The 17,256-nt window shown below is 44.1% G+C and overlaps 1 protein-coding gene across 2 annotated transcripts in view; it reads left to right on the top strand.

Annotated features, from left to right (window-relative positions):
- Positions 1 to 12,764, top strand: part of EXOSC5 (exosome component 5) — a 25,460-nt gene extending 12,696 nt beyond the window's left edge. Inside the window, exons 2-6 of one of the 2 annotated variants that reach the window (XM_085894373.1) lie at positions 719 to 832; positions 6,229 to 6,350; positions 6,690 to 6,830; positions 8,593 to 8,682; positions 12,562 to 12,764. In XM_085894373.1, the coding sequence (XP_085750499.1) occupies positions 719 to 832; positions 6,229 to 6,350; positions 6,690 to 6,830; positions 8,593 to 8,682; positions 12,562 to 12,681 (587 nt within the window). In that variant the 3' untranslated portion in view covers positions 12,682 to 12,764. The remainder of the gene's footprint in view (positions 1 to 718; positions 833 to 6,228; positions 6,351 to 6,689; positions 6,831 to 8,592; positions 8,683 to 12,561) is intronic. The other variant, XM_085894374.1, reaches the window with a different exon arrangement.
- The last annotated feature ends 4,492 nt before the right edge of the window (positions 12,765 to 17,256 follow it).

Here is a 17,256-nt window from a genome sequence, read left to right on the forward strand (position 1 = left end):
CGGTTGGTGTCCGAAGTTGACCTGCGGCGTGGTACAACTCCTCGGTACGCTACCCGCGTGGGTACTTAGGTATGTCGACATTCGGCGATTCACCCTATTTCGCGCGGGTAGAATGCGGACTGGGTTGTGGTGAGGTTAAACCCCCACCCGTGACTGGCTCCTGGCGGTAGTTCCAGGAGGGTCACGACTGAATTGTCTGTTCCGGTAGGCGACGCGTCGCGATTCGAGTTACGTGGCCGATCGCACGCCGGGCGGGCGAAATTCGTAACAATATATATGTACATGTCATTGGCCGTGGTTGATATGGTGACGAGCATTCAGAAACATCAAGTTCACTCAGAGTGCCATGCTTTTCTATCAGAAGTCAGAATGATAAGTTACATTAATTATCTTCATATGTGCTGTTTGAATTACTAACAAATCACGATGAATGTACACAGCCCGCACCAAGTTTAACTAGAACGGCACTCGGGAGATCACACACCTCTGCCAGTCTGATAGGCTGGATCCCACTGATCGGCCGGATCTGGATCCGGACCTGAACTGATCTGTATTTGTGATGGGCACAAAAATGCTACCAATACAAATGTGGAGCTGCTCAAAATACCCATGACCAAACAGGGCAGAAATGAACATCCTCGAGAGGCTACGCTGAATCGTTGAAAATGATTACTTGGTCTCTAATAACCCAATCACATGTTCTGCAATCTCTTTCCAGGAGACACAACTGTGTTGGCAGCTGTGTATGGTCCAGCTGAGGTGAAAATCAGCAGAGAGATGTCGGACAAAGCCACAGTGGAGGTCATACTCAAGGGAAAGTGTGGTTTGCCAGGTACTAAGTGCGTCTTTGTCTTCCATTATATTTAACCACAATCCTTTTCCTATTACTGTCGGACGTCACTTCGCGGATTAGCTATTTGCAGACCCCATGTATTCATGGGTCATAAAGTGTGACCGATTCGACATTCGTGGTTTTTATTATTATTATCATTTATTACACACTTCAGGACTGGTCTCCTCTATCCACCTGGGAAATTGGAAACCAGCCAACATCACAGAATTACATCATAAAACGGATCCCCTTAATGAGAACCCAATTGGCTTACTGTACTTCCAATCATCAGCAAGGTCATATAATCCATCATCGCAGCTGACGTTAAATCATTCCTTTTCTTCAGCAGCCTCATCTCAGATCATCAATTTGGATTCAGACCTGGTCACTCTACATTGGACATGCTGCTTCTACTCTCCCAACAATAGATGGAGGCCCTCAATATCAGACACGGGATCAGGGCCGTCTCTCTGGACATATCTCGAGCTTTTGATAAAGTCTGACATCCTGCCTTGCTCTACAAACTGTCTGCCTATCCAATCCAAGGCCAACTCCACTCTTGGATTACTAACTTCCTTCATTCTTGTAGTTAACGTGTGGCTTTTCACAGAACCCTTTTATCTTCTCAACCTGTCAAGGCTGGAGTACACCAAGGCAGTGTTCTCGGCCCCACATTCCTAATCTTCATCAGTGATCTCACTGACTTGGGAAAATCCTCTTGATCTCTCTGCTGTTGACTCCAATCTCTGCCTTGACATCTCTCATCCTTCTGACAGACAGGCAGCAGCCTCCCCCCTCTCCTCAGACCTGACAGAATCACAAAATGGTCAAACACAATTTTGCTTACGTATCCATATTGTCCACCATTTGCATTCTCCCTTACTGTTACCTGCATCCCTTGTTTGTCTGTCTCTGACTACTTTCTCCCTCCTCTCCTGCTGTTGGTGTTTCCCCCTTCTCCTGCTGTTTCCTTTGTTATATTGTGTCCTGATTTGGTCTGTGTAATTGCTTTTCCACGAGCCTAGATCATGTAAAAAAAAATTTTAAACAATGCCCCGACATTTGCAGACTTCGACATTCACAACATTTTTCAGGAACTTATCTCCTGTGAATCGTGGGGTCTAACAGTATATCTAGGTTTAGCTGTGTTTCTTGCATCTACCAAAAAAGCGGAAAAACTTGTGCCAAGAAGTTTCTCACCCGGGTATGTAATTGTTAGTGCAAGACTCTTTCAATTCAGCCAATGGCATGCGCCATGTTGGATGTGTATCACGACAAATCTGAGTTTGGATAGGGCTAGCAGATAAGTCGCTTCCTCCAAGTTCAGCAAAAGAGTAGTTGATCGACTACTGGCCAGGCTCAAATAGAATGCTTCCCATTTCAACACATAAATTGTGAGAATCGTTGGTTTGAGATGAATCACCAAAGCATGTTCTGTCCATGATTCATAAATAAACTCTTCTTTTCAACCATCTTCTCATTGTGTCACAAGCCCTTCACCCCAACGTCCTTATTGTTAAGTTCACCTTCATTGTTTTCTCAGCTGTTTGATTAAGTGGTTGTTATTTCTGCTTTTTTTAAGTGAAAGTTTTGCAAAACCATTTAAATAACATGTTCTTGTTCCTTATTCCGGCCATGTTTCACGCTCCGCCTTGGACCGTTGGACTATTGTGGAGTGCCAGGTCTTCAACTTGGGGTTGTACTTTGTCGAGCTAGTTTGGGTGGGTTTTTGTAATTTCGCTGGAGTGTTGGTAGCAATCACCTTTGTGAAAGACATGTTGGGATCCTTGAAGTGCTCCAGCAGTAACCAATGCTGGCATATGGGTCCCCAGCTTAATGCCCCATTTCAGGGTCGGTGCACTTTTTGACGCAGTGCCCTGCAATGTGTCAATCTGACAGTTTATGACTGGGTCGGGAATCAAACCCAGATAAAACAGCTCAAAGGCAAGTGAGAGTTCTCTCCATGCTCTCCTATTGGACAAATAACACATGCACTGTGTACTTTTGCATCACTTTCGCCCCCTCTTAACCCTCTAGAGCCCACAAAATGTTCTGGGTGAACAAAAAATAACCCCTGGGGCTCTCGAGGGTTAATGCCATGACCAAATACATTTTCAGTCTTTTCAAATGTCTTACAATATCCTCCACATTAATTGGGGAAGAAACCATACAGTTGGGTTATGTACTCGGTCTACACCACTTTGACTTGACCAAAAACTGGCGATTTTGCTAGAAGTCCAATGGCCACAAGAAAAACGCTTGTGTATGTGTGACCAGGTCTCAAAGCGTGTGTGTGTGTGTGTGTGTGTGTGTGTGTGTGTGTGTGTGTGTGTGTGTGTGTGTGTGTATGTGTGTGCACACTGCATATATATATATATATATATATATATATATATATATATATATATATATATATATATTGAAACATGAGGAGTGTGACGAGCACTCCACTGGTCCCAAGTGGCCAACAGTCCACACCATACAACAGTCATTGGTTAGATATTTATCGGTGTACCATCCTGATGAGGACAAATTTTGCCCGAAATCCGGATCGGTGGTTCTGTTTGATGTTTAACTGATGATGACAATATAATCTTTGTCTCTTTGACAGAGTCACCGGGACGAAGCCTCTGTGTTGGAGGCGATGCTTTGCTGTGGACTGTTGTCCAATGGGGACCAGTGGAGTGCTCGTCACACTCCTCATGTTTCGATTTTCCCGCTGGTCACATCACGTGCCTTCTGATTGATTGGTTTGCATTAGCGCGAACAATTGTCTGGGTGTGGCAGATGGATGGTTGTTCTGTGCGGATTATGCGGTTTTGCCGTGTGAGGCATAATCTGCAGCTATGCTCACCATAACAGTCAGGAGGTGCGTCTGATTGATTGATTATATATATATATATATATATATATATATATATATGATATTATATTATATTATATGTATGATTATATTATATGTATATATGATATATATATATATATATATATATATATATATATATATATATATATATATATATATATATATATCATATATACATATCATACATATCATACATATCACACATACACGTGTGTGCGGGTGAAACTTGCTGCTGTTGACTGCTACCTTCACACATCTGCCTCGTCTTAAAGTATCCAGTGTGTGTGTAACAGGTTCCGCAAAACCGCTGAATAATTAACTCCCAGTACTGAGTTGAGGCATAATTATGCATGTGCGAATAATCCGCCATGGTGGGGTTATATTGTATTCATTTTAACTGTGCTTTTGTTTCAGCACATACGGTTAGCTTTATGGGGATATTTGGTCACGCGTGCGGGAAGACAAAATTGCAGCTCAAAATACACAGCACTCGTTTTAAAAGCAACACGGAGCTCATAAACAATGGGGATGGGGACACGGGAGGCGAAAATGTAATTCCAAGAAACCAAGACGACTGGTGGTAACAATTTCCGGTTATTGTAGCACCACCTTAACAAGGGCAGATTCTGTCGGGAACATAGGGCAAAAGAGAATGCCAATGTGCGTCTTCCTGAAGCGCCGAGAGGCGCAACGAAGGCTCGGCATAGTACCGCTCTCCCGGTCCAGTGTCATTGTGTGTTTGCGCTGGCTGTCCATTCTGTCTGGCTGTGCACTCGTCCTCTTGGGGTGGGGGTTGGGGGGAGGGTCTCGGTTGTGTGACTCGCTCTCTGGGGTTTCCAGGGCTGAGAGTGCTCTGTGAGTCACTGGCTGGGCATTCGCTTTCTGGGGGTCTCACCCCAAGGGTGAGAGTCACACGAGGCGCTATCATGCTGCCTTATATCTATAAGCCACCCTCTGGCCCCCACCTGCATGGGTCTTGCGCATGCACTCTTGGTGTTGCAGCTGTGTGAGATTGTACACATGGCCAGGCCATGTTTGTAAAATACATGTTCGAGGCCTGACCGAGCACACGTGAGCTCTCCACGTTGAGGTGCGATGAAAGGATAACAAAGTGATTGAAGTTAAACACCGATGGGAGATGGGAGATGGGGGGGAAGAGAGACACAGGGATAAAAGTGACGGGGAATCTAACTATTCATCCGATTCAGGTCGATGCTAATTGGGGTTTACAAACACTTAATATGCTGACGCTCATGAAGATGTAACTATTGAATAATTAACCCCCAAGTCATTTTTATAACAATACATACCGATTGATGTCCATAAAGAAAGTATATTGAAAATCATGTTACATGCCCTGAAGAACAAAAAGGAGTGAAAGCAGTAAATATGATGTTTTTGGCTTTGTGGAAAGGCTTGTATTAATGTTCTGAGGTTATTTATCTGAAATAAGCTCATAGAGTGGGTCCCGGTGTCTGGCCGTCAGTTCGTACCTCAACATTTGACGAAAACATGTTCTCACAAACTTCCTGACTGATTATGGCCCAAAAATTGGTCTGATGCATCAGGACAATGAGGTCTCATGGGTTAATGCTCCACATCCGGATGTGACCCTGGAAAGGGGGGCCAGGGGTTTGCCCCAAATATTGGTATTTTATTCAAAAATCTTCTCAGAAACCACCAGACAGATCCAGACAAAACTTGCCACGAGGCATCAGGACCATGCCCTAACCTTAGGTTGTGCTCCTCATGGTCGTATCTTTCCTGGAAAGGGGGCCACGTGCCCCCTCCCTGAATCCCGCATTTTCACTAAACCATCGTCTTCTCCACAACTACTTGAGCGATACGGACAAAATTTAGTACGATGCATCAGGACAGGAAGGTCTCATGAGGTTGTGCTCCACATCCACAACTGCCCATTTAAAGGGGGATAAATGGGGGCTTCCCAAAATATTGATATTTCATTCAAAAAATATTCTCAGAAACCGATAACCGGATCCAGACCAAACTGGCCATGCGACATCGCGACCATGCCCTAACCTCAAGTTGTGCTCCCCATTGCCGTATCTCTCCTAGAAAGGGGGCCACAGCATCCCTCCCCTAATCCCTTATATTCACCAAAACACATTTTCCTCACAAACTACATGACCGATATGGACCAAATTTGGTATGATGCTTCAGAACAGTAAGGGCACATGAAGTTATGCTCCCCATCTGATCCGCCCCCTATAAGAGGCTGAAAAGGGGGTTTCGCCTCAAATTCAGGTAATTTATTTAAAAATCTTCTCAGAAACCGATGACCACATGCAGACCAAGATCTTGAAACAAAAGGACTATGCCATTAACTTGTTGTGCTCCCCACGACAGTACCACTTTAGAAGGGAGGACCATGGCCCCTTCCCCCTAATCCCTCCTTTTCACCCCGCCTGTTGGAGAAATAACCGTCAGTCCCCCACGGTGCTATTTATTTTTGTGTGGTAACTTGCATTTTGTGGTTGTAATAAGTGTTGGCTGTGGGTGCCTTCTCTAGGTGTCATTGAGAAAAGCCAGGAACACCTCATCCGTGGTGTGGTGGAAGGAACTGTGTTGACGGAACTGCATCCACGTACCTCTATCACTTTGGTACTGCAAGTTGTACAAGATTCGGGATCGGTATCCTTTTCGTGCTTCTTGTGTGTGAAACTCTTGAGCCCAAAACGTGTCAAGAGGGTAGTGTGGAAGAGTTTGTGAGAGAATAACATCTTTGCAGTGGTTCGGACCTCTCAAGGGTGAAAAATGCCCTGCTCATCTGCAATCCCTACAGGTGTTTATCAAAATTTGAAACGACTTGCATTGAATCCAGTCTGTAGTTAGAACAATGACTTGCAAGATCTCTCCTTTCTGTTCATCAAAATGTTAACTTGAGTGTTCAGTTACGTGACATATTTTGATTGTAAAACTGTTCGTGTGCACGTCAACTTTGAGACATTTTCCTGAAATGAAATGCTCCAGCTACTTGCATGTTGTATGAATGCTGCGAGCCTAGCTCTCATCGATGCGGGTCTGCCGATGCACTGTTTTTTCTGTGGTATTTCTTGTGCTCTCCACGCTGATGGAAGCATTTCCCTCGAGCCAGTGACTTCTCAGGAAATGGTTTGTTGCACAACTCACCCACAACATAATTGATTTGACATCCTTCCTGGTTTATCTTTTTCTCTTTATTTATTTACTTTTTGGCTTTAATACTTCCACAAGGTCCAAAGCTTAGGGAAATGCTGCTCATCAGTCAAGTCAAGGAATATGGGTGGACAAAGGTCTGGACAATGAGGTTCAAATTGCCAGCTCAGGACAGCACAAGCTTGCAAGTGGAATTAAAAAAAGAAGTATTCTAAAATGGGAGGTTGTGAGGGAAGGAGTGGGCGATTGAACAGTAGAACAGGTTGTTGTTGTTTAGTATACAGCCTGAGGTTGCTGGATGCATCATTTTTTTTTTCTTTCTGGAAGCCCGACTGTGCCGCTAATTCGGAGCCCCTGTTACCAGTAAGCTGATACTCATTTTATCAACTTCGGAAGGATGACAGGCTGAGTCAACCTGCTTGGTGGTATTTCAATGGAACGATAGGGGCTAAAACTGAAGACCAAAGATCTTAAGCCAGCCACTTTAACTGTTAAGCCAACACCAAGCTCGTGGAACAGGTTATTAGATGGCAATGGGTCACCATATTTAAAGGACTGGAGGAAATACCACTACTGGACACTCTGGGAGGTAGTTCCACTGAAGGGAGTAGAGGGAACAAATGATTTTAAGGGATAAGTTTTTGGAAGTGTAAAGAGTTGGGGAAGAGTAAGGGGATGTGTTACTGGAAAAGTAGATAATGTGTGGGGGGGAGGGGGCTATGGTGAAACGGATCATGGAGGAAGAATGGAGGATGTCCGCATCCTTTTTATTTTTTTTTCACCAACAATAGTATGGTTTTGAAAGGACAAATGAGGAGCATTAACATGGATCATTAAAAAGCTTTTGGCATTTTTATTTTTTGTTCACATTTTACTGATTTTGTTGACTTGAACTGTGCTCTGTTTTCCACTTCCTTGCTTGCTTTTATGGGAACAGCTTGTTTCCCTTGTAAATGATTGCCTTATTAGGTACTAGCAGGCGTGCCAGGTGTTGCAGGGCAATCCTGGGTCCCTCCTCCTACCCCTTCCCCTCCCTACTCCCACCCCTTCCCCTCCCTACTCCCACCCCTTCCTCTCCCTACTCCCTCCCCTTCCCCTCCCTACTCCCACCCCTTCCCCTCCCTACTCCCACCCCTTCCCCTCCCTACTCCCACCCCTTCCCCTCCCTACTCCCACCCCTTCCCCTCCCTACTCCCACCCCTTCCCCTCCCTACTCCCACCCCTTCCCCTCCCTACTCCCACCTCTCCTCCTGCCTCATCCCATTCCACCTCCTCCCTCCGGACTCTCAACTGCTTCCCTTGATCAGTGGAGGTTGGCTTTGGGGCTTCCCACTCTTTGGGGATGTGTATAGTGCGAAAATGCAAGTTATCTCGCCCTCTGCCACCACCACCGGGTGGTGCTACACGATACACATTTACATAAATAATTTTTTCCGCCCTTCTCTCCCGAACCCTCACGACTACAGATGAAACCAAGTAGCCCATGTTCACCATGAGGTTGAACTTGGTCCATGTGCCAAGTTTGGTGGCAATCGGCCCAGTCGTTTTGGCATGATTGGTGTTAGACATACACAAAATGACATTTCACTTTTTGGATAATGCAGAACATGAGCAAAATGTAGACCCATGAAAATGAGGTTTTGGGTGGAAACCTCCAGCCATTTGTTATTTGTATCGATCAAAGTATCATTTGATAGTTTACAGAATAATTTTTTGTTTGTTCCTTTTTTTTTTCCAGGAAAGTCAGGCACTTATGACATTTGTGCTGGACAGCAAAGATAAAAGGATCCTTGCTTCGCAAACAAAAGGCTCCTTCTTACCTGCTGAGGTAACACATGGTTATTCAAAGCATCTTTGTCAAATCTCAATGGTGGTGTTCAGAGTTGGATTTTTAAAGCCATGATGATCAATGGACCTTGAAAAATGATTATCAAGTTGACTGATTTTGATTTTGCAGATGATCAGTGAAAATCTGGTCACTCCAGAAGTTTTTTTTTTTTTTGCGGTTTTGGTGCGAGGTTATTTTTGCTCATTGAAGGCATGCTAAATAAAATCTGTATGTACAGTACAATAGAACCTCTTTTATCCAGAATGAGCAGGATTACCCCGCGTTGCTCCTGTGCTATTTACCTCTGCCACCGAAGGTGAAGGAGGTTATGTTTTCACCCCTTTCTGTTTGTCTATGTACAAGATATCTCAAAAAGTTGTGGATGGATCTGGATGAAATTTTGTGGACAGGTTAGGTGCGTGACAAGTGATGAGAGATTGAAGTGATGAGGTTTTGGTGAAGATCCGGATCCGGATCGACGACTAGAATTTTTAAAGTGATTCTTCACCATTGAGAGATTGGGCTAAAACTATATAAAGCACGATATCTCAAAAAGTTGACTGATTTGGACGAAATTTGTTGGACAGGTTGGGTGTGTGACAAGGACGAATTTATTCAATTTTGGTGAAGATCCGAATCCGGATCTGGATGCGAGAATTATTTAATTTTCATAGTGATTCTTCACCATTGAGAGATTGGCCCAAAAACGACACACAGCCTGATATTTCAAAAATGTATTGATTGGGCCAGATATGTTCTTGTGGATCAGGCATTATGTGGCGGAGGTATGCACTCTACCGAGTGCCCTTTTTGTTTAATCCTGTTGCCATTTTGAAGAAATCAATCTTTTTTTTTCTATTTTTCTTTTGTGGGGGCCTAAAAACACTTCCTTACACCCACTAAGAAATGGGGTCAGGGATCATTTAATATCCCCTTTCACTAGGTAAAAAGATTTAGGCACTATCGAGCGAGGGATATTTTTAAAATCATTGTATTTATTTATTTAAAAAAGCGAAAAATCCAATTTTTTTTAAAACACTCTCCCACTACTAATTGATGAATCTCTGAAAGTTTGATGAGGATCCATTTGACCATTTGAGAAAAATGGCCAGACAGACAGAAAAACATGCCTCTTATAGTATTGATGGTCGGGACAAAGGGTGTACCGGATAAACAGTATTCCAGGTAATAGATGTCGTTAATTAAAAGAAAACCTTTTTAATGGATGTTGTTTGACAGATTTTTTTTTTGTTAAAAATAACATGGATAAAAAAAGAATAAACAACATTATTTTCAGGTCATAGTGAAAAAAAAAAGCTGTCTGGTAGAACTCGTTCCGATGATCCCATGCTCTCTGCACAGAGAGGTTTTCATACAAACATGTGATTTTTAAAATTTATTTATAAATACTTGACAATGCATACTACCCCTTCCTCCATGCATATGCAGTGCCTTCAGAAAGTATTCATGCTCCTTGACATTTGTCACATTTTGTTGCGTCACAACCTGAATTAAAAATGGATTAAATAATAATAAAAAAATATTTTAGTCATCCATCTAAGAAATACCCCATAATGTCAAAGAGAAAGAGTATTCAACCCCTTTGCTATGACACTCCAAATTGAGCTCAGGTGCATCCAATTTGCTTTGATCATCTTTGTGATGTCTCCACAACTTGATTGAAGTTGACATTTTGGCCAAGTCAATTGATTTTGAAAGAAACACACCTTTCTATATGAGGTCCTGCAGTTGACAGTGCATGTCAGAGCAGAAACTCTACCATGAAGTCCCAGGAACTGTCTGTAGAACTCTGAGATACAATTGTGAGGAGGCATAAATCTGAGGAAGGTTATATAAAAATTTGTAGAGAGTTGAAAGTTCCCAAGAGCACAGGGAGCTCCATCATTAGGAAATGGAAAGAATTTGGAACTATCCAGACTCTTCCTAGAGCTGTCTGTCTGACCATACTAAGCAATTGGGCAAGAATGACCTTGATCACGGAGGTGACCAAGAACCCATTGACCACTCTGACAGAACTACAGAGTTCCTTGTCTGAGATTGGAGAACCTACTAGAAGGGCAACAATCTCTGCATCACTTCACAAATCTAGGCTTTATGGGAGAGTGGCCAGACGGAATGCACTCTTGAGAAAATGGCACATGACAGGATACCTGGAGTTTGCAAAAAGGCACGTGAAGGTCTTTGAGAGCGTGAGGCAAAACATTCTGTGGTCTGATGATTAAAAAGAAAATTTAACTCTCTGGCCTGAATGCAAAGTGCTATGTCTGGCAGAAACCAAGCACAGCTTATCACCCATCTAACACCATCCCAACCATGAAGCATGGTGATGGCAGCATCATGCTATGGGGATGCTTTTCAGTGGCAGGGACTGGGGGACTTGTAAGAATAGAGGGAACAATGAATGGAGCCAAATACAGGTAAATCATTGAGGAGAACCTGCTTCAGAATGCAAAAGACTTCAGACTGCGGTGAAGATTTATATTCCAACAGGACAATGACCCCAAGCATACAGCCAAAATCAACACTGGGATGGTTTCAGAATAATAATGTGAAAGTCCTTGAGTGACCCAGCCAAAGCCCAGACTTGAATCGCATCGAGAATCTGTGGAAAGACTTGATGATTCCTGTTCACTGATGCTCCCCATCCAACTTGACAGAGCTTGAGTAAATCTACAAGGAAGAATGGGAGAAATTCCCCAAATCCAGATGTACAAAGCTGATAGACATACCCAAGAAGACTCAAAGCTGTAATCGCTGCCAAAGGCACTTCTACATTATATTGCCTTGGCGGGGGGGGGGGGGGGTTGAATATTTATTGAATCAAGACATTTTCAGCTTTTCATTTTAATTCATTTGTAAAAAATTCTAAAAACATGTTTTCACTTTGTCATTATGGGGTATTTTGTGTCGATCGGCGACAAAAAAAAATCTTAATTCAATCCATTTTTAATTCAGGCTGTAACAAGAAAATGTGACAAAAGGCAAGGGGTGTGAATATTTTCTGAATGCAATGTATACTTTCAAAATGCATTTGATCTTTGTGAGCAGGAAATGCCTGAGAATTAATTTAATTTTGAGTGTGCACCAAATGATGAACATTTTGTAAATCTGAAAGTGGACACCACAAGCATTTATCAGAGTATGGCAGCAGGCTTTTGTTTGTTTTTTGGTGAGGTTTTGAATAAACTGATATATTCTCTTAATTTGTGAGTTCATGCACATGGATGCTGAGAATCGGGAGGTGGCACAACGATACTTGTGTATTAAGGGTTATAATATTTGATTGAAAACCTCGTATTCAATGTAAGATGTTAAGTTGTATGCTTTTTTTGGGGCTCATCACAATAACGAACACTTTTTCTTTTCTTAACAAGAATGAGGGTCATGGAAGAGCAAGGTAAAATTGACAGGGGACAGCAGGGCAACAATGGGACATAACGAGACAGAGACAGAGACAAAAAAAGGGTTGGGTTTGGAGGGGTTAATGGGGGTAATAAAGATCATGGGTCAGGATGGGAGACACGAGGTGGTGGTGCACTGCCTGCTTGAAGCTCTGGAGGAAATATTGGGAAAGAACGGCTTCTGCAAGCCGGTAATAAAATCAGAGGTCAGGATTTTACACAGTAAAACGAAATTGCAGTGAAAGTGTTGTTTTTCAGCACATCATGACTCTGCTGTGTTTATTTTGGCAACGCACGTCATTTCCAGTGGGCAATGTTTTGCTTGCAATAAGCATGCAAGGGTGTGCTTTACCCCTCTGCATTTAGGTGCTATTTCTATAAAATAACAGTAATTGGATAGACATTTATAGTTTTTTGTTTTTTTTTCCCCTTCATTGCTTTTTTTGTCCTTGTGCAGTTGCAGCAGTGTATCGCAGTGAGCCAAACAGCAGCAGACAAATTGTTTGAGATCTACAAACATGCCATCACCCGGCGCTATTCAAAAACTAACTCGGAGCCTTCGGGCCCGAACTTATAGTGTACTTAAACACATTTTACAAACTAGAATTCGGTTGATATGAATGTTGGATTCATTTCTGAAATAAAAACATGACTTCGTTATTTGTGGTTTGATCACTTTGATACTTTCATTGGCTGAGAGCCTTGCTTTGCAGGGAATTCTGATTAAGAGTCATGGTAATTATTTATTCCTTGCCAAGTTATTCCAAGAAAGCAATGCAATGAAGAAGAAGCCTTTACATCATGACTGTGTGTTCCCGAATTTCCCAAGGAACAAAACTGTGCTTCTGCTCTGACTTGATACCAATTGACTTGAATTGTCTACCACAGATATCACATCTGAAAATAGTTTATTTACAACACATTCGCTTGTTCTGACCCCGTTTTTTTCTTCTAAATCACTATTCTAATGCAGAAACGTGTGTTTTTCTTGAAATAGTTTTTATTTTAGCTTGAACTGCGTCGGAGTGGTGACCCGTCGAGGATGACTCATAGCCAAGGAAACTGCCTTGGCAGCCAAATGTGCCTTAACGGCATGAAAGGAATGGTTTTGTATTTTTATTATTAGCTTGAACTAAGGAAAACAACACATTTTACATCAAAAAAACCTTATTTGTGCAAAAAATGTTCTAATTTGCCTAAAACAAGTGCTTTTAACAACACATTTGCTTGTTCTGACTTTTTTCTTCCAAATCACCATTCCAATGCAGAAATGCGTGTTTTTCTTGAAATAGTGTATTTTGGCTGCCCTCAGGGTATGAGACAAATGCTGAGTCTCAGTTAATCTGCCTTCAGGGCATTAGACAACATGAATGCTCAATCTTAGTTGCTCTGCCCTCAGGGCATGAGACAGCATGATTGTTTAATCTGCCCTCAAGGCATAAGACCATGAATTTTGAATCTGAGTTACTCTGCCCTCGGGGCATAGGACAGCATGAATGCTGATCTGTTATTCTGTCCTCAGGGCATGAGACAGTATGAATGATGAAACTTTCAGTTACTCTGCCCTCAGAGCATCCTAAATGCCAAACATGAGATCGGAGCCATCTCACAAACATATCACGAGTTTTTGATATGGTTTGGCATCCCGCACAGCTCGCAAAATTCTCTTCTTAGGGTATCTATGGCAATCTCCCCTTATGGCTCGCGGACTTCCTCTCCTGTCGCAGTGTGGCTCTTAATGGCTCTCCCTCATCTCTTCCTGTCCAGGCTGGAGTTCTTCAAGGCAGTGTTCTCGGCCCTGTTCTTTTTCTGGTTTTCATCAATGAGTTCTCAGACTCTGGAAAATCCTATTTATCTCTTTGCTGATGACTCTACTCTCTGCCACGACATCTCTCATCTTTCTGACAGACAGGCAGCGAGCAGCCTCTTCCCTCTCCTCAAACCTTCACAAAATCACAAACTTGTCAAACACTTGGAACATGTCTTTTAAATCGATGAAATATCTCTGTCCGTCTCTCTCTCTCCCCCCCCCCCCCACACCCCCAAAAAAGGACCGTCTGGCAAACCATCCCATCTATACTCTCTCGCCAAGCCACATTTCAAAATTGATCTCCAAAGTCAGACGCTGACTGGGGAATCCTATATCATGCATTCATTGTCCTTCCTTGGCACACCTGAGCTCCGATCCACATACAAGGCTTTCATCCTCAGCTTAATGGAGTATTGCTCTTCCCTCTGGACTGGCTCCCATGCCTCATATCTTTCACAGTTTGACGCCATGGAAACAAAGGCTTTCAATATCATTGGAATATCTCGTGATTAAGCTGTCTATGGGCCTATCACTTCGCCATCGCAGACTGATCGGTATAATCTGTCTGTCGTCTTCCCCCTCATTTCTGGTCTTGCACCCTCTGTCCTCTCTGTGGTTTGTCCCCCAGGTATCTACAGGATGCACACAGTCCACCAGCAACCCCCTCCTAGTGAAACTGCCTAAATCCAGAACCACTGCCCACCTATACTCATTTGTTCCTATTTTTCCTGCCTGTGGAACCACCTACCATACTCTATTCAATATAATTTTTTTCTTTCGAGACCTTCAAGACAGCTCTTCACCACCATCGCAAGTCCTCCCCCATTCAAAATCATATTTTCTACACCCATTAAACCACCCTTCATCCCTCCAAAAATTTTGCTTGTACTCGTATATCCATATTGTCCACTCTTTTATTCTCCCTTACCACTCATCGTTACCTGCATCCCTCGTTTGTCCATCTCCATCTACTTTCTCCCTGTGCCCTGCTCTTCCCTTTGTTATGGTGTGTCCTGATCTTTCTGTGTAATCGCCCTTCCATGAGCCTCGACCATGAAAAAACCCCTCAAAAAACGAAAGACCTGAGCCCGTGGTGTCTGTCTGTGCATTCGTCTGTCTGTCTCGCGTTTACGGCGGCTGCTTCTCTCGCTGCATTGAAAAGCTCAACGTTCAATTTTGAAATGACAGGAGAACAGGCACGAGTGATGTTGATGCCAAATATTATTTCACAACCAGGATATTTTTCCCTCTTTTTAGACAAATCCAACTTCCGTTGCCCTTTGTCGCACCACCATTTTACGGTGGGCGGGATAAGTGTCTCTGAGATTTGGTTCTGCGTGAAACCAAGAGTGTAACACAATTAACCATTTTTGAAGTCCCATGAAATATTATTTCGATTGATAGATTGACTTAAACTTTTCCCATTACTCATGGGGACAGATGCTTTTCTTTGTGCCTTTATGTTTAAGTCTCTCCAGGGTCCAGGCCATAAGGTTTTTACCATTTGAGCTTTTGTCATTAAACTTTCAACAAATCTATTGTTACGGCTGTGGAAATTCGCATTACACCATAAAGGGTCCTCAGGTGAGATATATCGGTAAGTCCATGTGTAGTTAGCCCAAACCCGTTGTATAGAGGGAATATATGTGATCCATTCGGGCTGCGAGTCTTCAGTTGGCCGTTTTTCTTTTGCTGTCGTTATTTTGTTGTAAGAACAACAACGAACATCGCCACAACCAACATCTCAACGATCACGCCATTCACTACACGACGCCAACAATTACGCCATTCACACCACGACACCACCTTCCACAACTATGCTACCACCATCTTCGCCACTCGCTATTCACCGAGCATCGTGCAGTCACGATCTCCGCGGGACGGATGAAAGGAGCGGAGTGGCAGCAGCAACAAGGGTGCGAAGGGGCATCTCCTGCCCAAAACTCCCGCTTAAATATCTCCCGCCAAGGTCTCCCGCCCAAAACGCCCGCACAAATATCTCCCGCCCGAATCTTCCTTCCCTCGTCGTACGGCGCGTGGAGAAGAAAACCAACAATGCCTGTGGGGTTTTCCCGCCATTTTTCCCCGCGCTTGGTGAGAAAGGGGGAGGGGGTGGCACGTCCTCCCCCGATTGGCGGATGCACGGTGTGACGCGGCTGGGGGAGAGGAACGCCCCCCCTTCGAGGCATTTTCTGGAAGCGTCTCGAAGGAAGGAGGAGCCAAGAACGGGGCGGGGCACGGGGTGGAGCGAAGGGCATAGCCCGACCCTACAAAAGGGTGGGCGTAGAGAGTCCCTGGTCGGTTGTCGGTTCCCTTGTCCCTGAATGAGAATTGTCGAGAGTTGTGGAGAGTCGCTGTTCCCTTGTCCGTGAAGGAGAATTGTCGAGAGTTGTTGGAAAGTCGCTGGTGCCTTGTCCCTGAATGATAATTGTCGAGAGTGGTTGGAGAGTCCCTGCTTATGGTTCGTTTGTTCGGAGGAAGAGGTTGAGGTTCTGTTCGTTCGTTCGGGTCTGGTCGTGGTCGGGTGAAGGTCGTCGAATTGGTGCAGGTCGTCGAATTGCCAGGAGTGGTCGAACCTGGTCCCTGATGATTGTTCCTGGTCGGAGGGTCGTTCAGAGTCGGTGCAGTCCCGAGACCCCGCTCGTGGGACGGAGCGCCTGCCATTCCCCCCCCCCCATCCGCACCGACATGGTGGCGAAAACCCGGCCCATTCCCCCAGAACCCCGTAAGAGCTGTCGGGTGGACGACACGTGCAGGCGCGAGGCACGTGCCCATTGGACCACGCCAGAGGGACTCGGAGATGCGGTCGCCAAGGGCTGGACGACGCGCTCAGCGAAGTTGCGACTTCCTATTCTTTTGGGGTTTTGTGTAAATGTCTGTGGGTGGCGCCGGTCTTGAGAAGTAGAACTGTTTTAAGTGTTGCCGTGTGAATTGCCTTATTCAGTTGTGGATCTGCGTTGGTTCTTTGCTTGTTTTTCTTTGCATAAACATATACGTGTATTGCTTTTGTTCCTTTGTTTTACTGTAATATACGTGCCTTCCGTGCTTCCGTGAATAAATGTGCTTGTCCGATTGTTTCCCGTTTTGCTTCGTCTTTTCCTTTTATTGAATCTCCATCTTGCATCACGTAAGGGATTGGTGGTGGGTTTAAAACGCCCGGTAAATAATCTGAACCGTCAAGGTCGACGATAACTCCGCTCGGTTATCCCTGTAGCATGGAACGAGCCGCTTAAGTGGTTCGTGTCCGGAGTCGACCTGCGGCGTGGTACAACTCCTCGGTACGCTATCCACGCAGGTACTTAGGTAAATCGACCATTCGGCGATCGGACCCTATTTCGCGCG

Source organism: Eptatretus burgeri, chromosome 9 (genome assembly GCF_056783735.1).
Source record: "Eptatretus burgeri isolate ZD-2024b chromosome 9, Ebu_testis_v1, whole genome shotgun sequence".
NCBI lineage: Eukaryota > Metazoa > Chordata > Myxini > Myxiniformes > Myxinidae > Eptatretus > Eptatretus burgeri.